Source organism: Austrofundulus limnaeus, unplaced genomic scaffold (assembly GCF_001266775.1).
Source record: "Austrofundulus limnaeus strain Quisiro unplaced genomic scaffold, Austrofundulus_limnaeus-1.0 Scaffold35, whole genome shotgun sequence".
Lineage (NCBI taxonomy): Eukaryota > Metazoa > Chordata > Actinopteri > Cyprinodontiformes > Rivulidae > Austrofundulus > Austrofundulus limnaeus.
The window spans coordinates 2,703,665-2,710,602 of record NW_013952437.1 but is presented as its reverse complement, the minus strand read 5'-3'; the positions used below and the strand labels follow the sequence as shown (position 1 = coordinate 2,710,602).

Here is a 6,938-nt window from a genome sequence, read left to right as displayed (position 1 = left end):
CAGGCTGTTGGAGGAGGGAACAGCTGAATCAAGCGTGACAGACAGAGAAAAACAGGAAGTCAGACCTACAAAATAAAACAATAAAACCCGATCATCCCACAGAGGTCACTGCGTGCGTCGGATGAGTTCACAGGCAGCTGAAGGAGCTCGTGGGTGAAAACTTGCGCGTCAGTTGTGGCCACAAAAAGCGTGAAGGCTTTCTTTTCCTCCCCCGAACCACGAGCTCCTCGGAAACGCGCGCAGCCCTTCAAAACGCCAACAGGTTTTATTTTGAAAGCCGTAATGGAAACACTTTAAAGGTGTTAAGCTTCACTGTGTTTGGATGTTTCACTGGAGACAGTGAAGGAAGAAGAGGTGGGTGGAGAGAGGGAAGGGAGGACAGCGAGTGCGCAAACAGGCTGCCTGGCACAGCAGCACCAGCGGCTGTGCATCCTCCTGATTCTCGCTTTACCTCCCCCCTTCCATCCTCACCCCACACCCCCTCCTTGCTCCCCACTCCCACCCACCCCCTCCACTTGCGTTATTACGCAGCGAGTTCTGCGTGTGCGCCTCCGAATTGAGACTTCACTGCCGGGGCTGAAGTGTCCAGAAAGCCTCCGCCAGGCAGCCAACCATCACCTCGCACCACTCCACTCCTCCTCCTCCTCTCTCTCTCCCTCTCTCTGGAGCTCGGTTATTCTTAGCTCAGGCTGCGAGGAGACTGTCCTTCCGGTTCCTTYTCTTTATTTATCCCCAGTTTCTTGAATATTTAATGGAAAATGGCGATCTGCGCGCAGTCGTTCGGTGTTTTCTGCCTCTTCGCGGTCCAAACTGTACTTATCATCTGCGTGTCCACGCCGTCAGCTGGGACTCACCTCTTCCCCCAGCACTACACGTAAGTACTTTCCCTTATTTTAAGGAGGGGAGGGGAGAGGGGGGTGACAAACCGAACTAGGACAGGTGGCCCCCCCAACMCAAGCCTGCACGCAGCGCCCGGTTTGTTCCTGATGTTCCCTGATGCTCAGCAGCACGCGCAGCTTCCGTGTGTGTGATGCGGCATCGCGGACATGATTCCCACTCATCACATGTGTCTGTTTGTATGTTCAAACACTGCGAGGAGGAACCAAAAACGACGCGTTTTGCTGCTTCTTGCGGGGCAAGCATCTGTGAAGTCCCCTGGGTGCCGAGCACGCGCAGTCCGTGTGATCATGGGCAAGATCTCTTGTTTTAAACTTGAGCTGGTTTTGTTTCAAAATCCCAAAATAGACACAGCTGAAAAAGAGACGCACTTTACTCCAGCAAGGCAGTTGTATTCCATTATAGGCAGATAAACATGAGCTCCAGTAGGAAGTTGGACTTTCCAGCACCTGTTGGGAAATACTTTTCGCAATGATTTCCAAAATGCACAACATCAACAGTAGAAGTATTTCACCTTAAAGGGCACAGAGAGGTAAAACTACATGCAACAATTTACCACCTGTGCCTCATCCAACTTGCATAGTTCGACTCTATCTCCTCAAAAAACACAAGTTTTAAAGTATCCCTTGCATCAGTCAGTTTTCCTTCTATAAAAACCCTCAGAGTGTATGAGCTGCTTCAAGCTGGTGTTTTTCTGTTTTACTGTCCTGATGTGAGGGAATTTATTCTGATTAGTCAGACACAGAAATGACATGAATCCAGATGATTCCCCTATGATGCACTCACCRGATTATCTCTTGAAAATCTCTATGTCCAAGGTGACTTTCAAATAGGACAAAAAAAATGTCCTTTCTATGACTGTCATTGATTCAAATCTATAACTGGATCGTAGGGAAAAGGTGACCCAGGTAATTAGTCTTTTTTCACATCATTGTCTAAAACCACAATTTAAAATCCACTCAGGTGGAATGCAGGTGAAATAGATTGAAATCTTACCGTTTTTCCTTTACACACTTCCTTAAACTGGATTAATGTTACATTTTTAATCCTAAAACAATCGCTCCACTTGCCTCCCCTCAAGTCTGCGGCGTCCTTGTTTAAGTCTGTATTATATTCAGTCACCTCTTGGGATTTATAAACTGGGTTTTGGGTCACCCAGATAACTGGTGTTGGCCAGAATTTGCCACATAATAGAAGTTTGTGTGTGTGTGTAAGTGTGTCAGTCTGCAGACGACGCTCAGATTTGTGTGCTCCAGCTTACAGTGGGCCTCTAAGAAGAAGCTTTTTTTTACAACTCAACACTTAAAAGTGACTAATTTCATGCAGTTATTGTATTGCAGTACGGTTTCTGTTTGTGGCAGACGAGGTTGTTAAAATGATGTGGAATAAAAAACAAAAAGCAGTTCTGATAGCTGCTTTCTAAATAGATTGTTCTGCAGCCCATTTGAGTGAAATGAAGTCTTTTCAATAATGCTAAGCTATCAGCAGCAATCTCACTAAAATGTTATTTCCCCACATCAAAAAAAAAAAAAAAAGCCAACCTTCTGGCCTAATAGACATGTGAGCGTGGAGCAGAATGGACACAGTGATGTCGCTGGCACACAGGGTCTTCCATCCAAACTCATTTACACTACATTTCCTGCTTTTCTGCAACATTTTGGGAGCATAAATCGTATTATAGGAAATAATGCATCAAAATCACTAAAAGGCAAATGGCAGCGTTTATTACCTCGTGGAGCCTGAGAACATCAGTCGCCTTTAATGTGCTGAACCATGGCAGCTTTTTTTATTTTTATTTATTTTATTTTTTAAAGAGATTTCACAGCTTTTATTACACAAAGAGTCTCTAAGCACACATTTAGCAGCAGTAGCTCWGAAGGGCATACAATTTAGCAAAGAGCTGTGTGCTGACGTCTCAGTGGCTAGGCTGGGTGTGGAGTTCTGAATGTTTGGTAGAATAATATTTTCCAATGGTTTTTGTAATTCAGACGGACTCTCRAGTCATCGTACGGTGTGATGATTTGATGAAAATGTAAGCAAAAGGCAGGTATTAGTTTATATAAACAAAACAAGGCATGGATCATCATTTTATGTAATAAAACTGAACCTTTTGATGAGAAATGACAAATTTATGTCCAAACTGCTTTTRTTTTGTGCCTAAATCTGGAAGCACAGCATTTGTTGCAGAAGCGTGAGCATATTACATCCACATTGAAAATTTAAACTTCTCTTATCAAAGTCGTTGAATTAGAACTTAGAAGCCCACCTGGCTTGTGGGGGCTCCGCTGTTATTCTCACCGAGTTCTTCTCTACCTTTTCCCAACCCTAACCCTGTGTTTTTCATATTGAACTGACCTTTTCACAGGAAGCGGCCTCCCCTCAGTGGTCTCCTTTTTAGAAGCACTCTTGTTTTCCTGCTCAGCTCGTCCCCGTGAACGCAGCAGCCTCGTGTTTTTGGTCTGCTGTTTCTCTCCTGACGGGGGGGCCCGCTGCGGCTCGGCGATTACGCCATTTGGCAGATTTGTTGCCGTTTAATAACTCTATCCTCCTCCTTGTCTGCTGAGCAAATCTGACATTTGAAGCTGACATTTGTTTCTGTCATTGTATTAAAAAGACGAGCGGCTGCGTTGTGTTGTGGCGTCGATGCGAGCGATTAGTTATCTGCAAGGCCCGCTGAAAAGAAAAGGTTGGCACAGAGTCAGCGGCTGGCCGGCGAACGGATGGCGGGCGTTTATTCGTCTGATTGCCGGGGACTTTTAAAAATGTTTTCCGAAATCCTTTAGATTCCCTTCCCTGGACATGAACTGTGCTCCACACATCCAGGCTGTCAGGTTGGCTCTCGCTGCATCTTTAAAAAGATCCAGKGAAAAATCTGAGGTCCATTAAGTCATTTGTTGCTTGCAGAGAGATATAAAGTGATGAGCTCCAACCGTTTGATCTCTTAATTCTGAACTTGGCTCCGTCTAACGGAAATCAGCTCCTGCTTAGGGTGCACTTCTGTCAGACCGGAGCAGTTTTATTGCAGAGCTGCTGATCCCATCCGAAGCAGGACAGGCACGTTTGCTGCCCGCCTTGCCAGGGCCGACTAGATATATTCAGAATGTGACGGGGAAAGGAGGCGCTGATGAGTAGCTCAGGACAAAGCCACTTCCAGGTAGCGATGAGGAAACGTAGCGGAAGAGTATGGCATTTTGCCAACACAACAGAAGCCACAGGAAGCTAGAACCGGACTCATTTTCCCAACATTGTGAGGACACGTGCAGTGATAGAGAACCTGAAGGCTTGTCTAATGACATGTTCCGGAGGTTAAATGTTGGATTAAATATGCTTAATTTTTTTTTTGTTTCCCCAGGATGATTCACTGGGCTGGACGCATCGAGAAGGAGCTGGAAAAGGTTCTTCAGCACGTTACAGGAACCCAGCACATGAGAGCGGTAAGTTGACGTCATGTGAAAATGTGACACGCTGCATTTTCCTGCATTATTAACCACCTTCCACCGGCCTTGGTTGTACCACTTAAGAGCCTGTCTCTGAGGCAGCCGGTTTGTGCTGAACCTTTAAAGGAAGGGTATTATACAAAATCAACTGTTTTGAGCTTTGTGTCTTGTTTTAATRTTATTTTCTCATCAAAGACACAAACAGAGGCGCTTTGACTCACTCATGAAAGCTTGGTAGCCATGTGGAGCTGTCTAAACACCTGCTGCTACAAAGCACCGCCTATTTGTACAAAGCACCACCCTGGAGTTCAGTCTGCAGTCGAGCTCCCGGCCCACAGAGCACCCCTCTCCCAAACCACTTGTCACTATCTGRTTTGTCCCGGAAGCAAAATCTATACTGTCAACTCATTTGCGCTTGTGMTAAAAGAAATATTTCCAGATTGCCGATTAATGCACTCAGGTTAAGAAAAGGTAGTCGAAATAATTATTTCCATGGTTAATTATAAAGTGTGCTAAATTATATGCTCCACATAGTTTTAATATAACATATGCTATACATATTCTGATATTAATAAAATATAGATTGACAAAGTGTATATATTTATTTATATTAATTCAAATATTACTTACTATAAATGGACCTATTATTCTAGACAATGTTAAAATTCTGTTCATGAACAATAACTGCCAAACTTTATTAAAAAAATATAATTCAATAGAAAATTGTTTATTGGACTGATTGATTGGACTGTGCTGTCATTGTGCTTTCTGGTGGACCCATCACGGACAACGTAGGTGATGAAAGACTGTAAACGACTCCATCAACAAGCGGCCTAGCTACATGCTACGTGCTAACAACAAACAAAGCCCCCCTGGACGTATTTCTTTTAGCACCTGCACAAATGAGCTGTCGGTACGGGTTGTGCTTCCGGAAAAAGATTGGGCAGTGAAAGCAATGCTGTGACAGCATGCTGAAGTGGGAGTGTCAGGAACGGTAGGAGGTTCTTAAAGAGACAGAGGCCAATTTCAAGGCGTTTAGATCGATTTTGATGCTAAGTCAAATTTATTTTTGATATATACAGCATTTTCCTGACAACTGAAGGTAACATAGTTACTTGATTGTGGAATAGAATTCAACTGAGTACCTGGAAAATACACAACACCCCCCCCCACACACACACACACACACACAAAATCTCACTTTTGATATCTCTCTGAAACTTATAAATTACGTGAAGTAAAAGGTTTATAAGTAAAAATAATATAAAACCAAAGAAACGAGATGACACTGAATCCCTTGCTCAGATGTTTTTCCTCATCCCTGTATCTGTTTGAGCATCACATGTGTGTTTCTAGTGGCAGAGCAGATGGTGGAGCAGAGTGTTATTGACACTGTTTCATCATACTTCAGCCATGTGTGTGTGTTTGCCACGCGCCCAGGGTTTGAAATGCACCCTGAGATAAATGCTTCATTATTGCTGTTTGGGTGAGTGTGATTCATCTGGYCCATACGATGCCCGTGGCTTTAATGCTGGCTGTAACAGTGGGCCGTGTGATAGCTGGTGGTACGGTGGCGACACTGATGGATCCCAGAGAGGAGGAAGCGAGCTGACATAGATTRTTCTGGTGTAAAGGGTAATGACCATTATGGGATATAAGGCAGACGCTCAGGGCATGTGATACAAGAAAGGTTGATTTTTAGTACTTMTCCRGTGTAAACAAAACAGAGCAGAGTGTTTACCTGTCAAAATATTTCTCCTTCACAGTCTGTATAAATGTTTTTTTTCTTGTGCTGTTCTCCCACTGAGTGGTGTTGATATCTACCCAGCAGTCGACGTTTTAAGTAACACGGTTTTCAAGGTGAAAACAGATTGCTGCTGTTTGATAAAAATTTATGCGTCTCCAAAATGTTGGCATTTTTACAAGTGGTGGAAAAAAAAAACCAACAACAACACTCTTTTTGGTTTGGTATGCTCCTGATGCACTTTGGAGACAATCCATGGGGTTCTGAAGAAATGTTTTTATCAGCGTGACAATTTTGAGAAATTCTCTCACCTCATGAAGATGCATTTCCTCCTTTGACTGATTTATAAAGGGTAATACAGTCAGCAAATTTACAGACATTTTGATTTGTGATACAAATTTTCAGATTTAGGCTGCAACAAACTGAATTTTTTTCTGTATTTTATTTATGTTTTAATTTACTCGAATGTAGCAAATGTAGTGATTTTAAACCCTCAGTGGTAAAGTAATAACGGGGATCTGTGGAAACATTATGAACAGTTAACATCTTACCTGCTGTAGATAGCTACTTGAATGACCTCAGTAGAAATAGAGATTAGTTCTGATGGACTTGCTAACTGCTAGTTCAARTGGGAAAATTGAAAACTGAATGAAACTGTAGTAAGCCTCTATTGTCATTACACACTCACAAACGCACACACAGATTTGTTTTTATATCCCCATGGGGAYCGTGGGTTGACTTCCATTCATTTTCTGATAATTTTATAGCCTAACGCTGACCATTTACCCTAAAATTAACCTAACAGGTACAGTACCTGCATGACCCTAAAACGAACCTAAACTCAATTCACACCTTAGTCC

The 6,938-nt window shown here is 43.2% G+C and overlaps 1 protein-coding gene across 5 annotated transcripts in view; it reads left to right on the top strand.

Annotated features, from left to right (window-relative positions):
- Nucleotides 1-281: 281 nt before the first annotated feature.
- cacna2d2a (calcium channel, voltage-dependent, alpha 2/delta subunit 2a) overlaps nt 282-6,938 on the top strand; it is a gene marked incomplete at its 3' end in the record, with an annotated part of 182,855 nt that continues 176,198 nt past the window's right edge. For 3 of the 5 annotated variants that reach the window (XM_014006325.1, XM_014006323.1, XM_014006322.1), the window contains 2 exon segments: nt 282-874; nt 4,250-4,331. In XM_014006325.1, coding sequence (XP_013861779.1) covers nt 759-874; nt 4,250-4,331 — 198 coding nt within the window. 5 annotated transcript variants of the gene reach the window in all.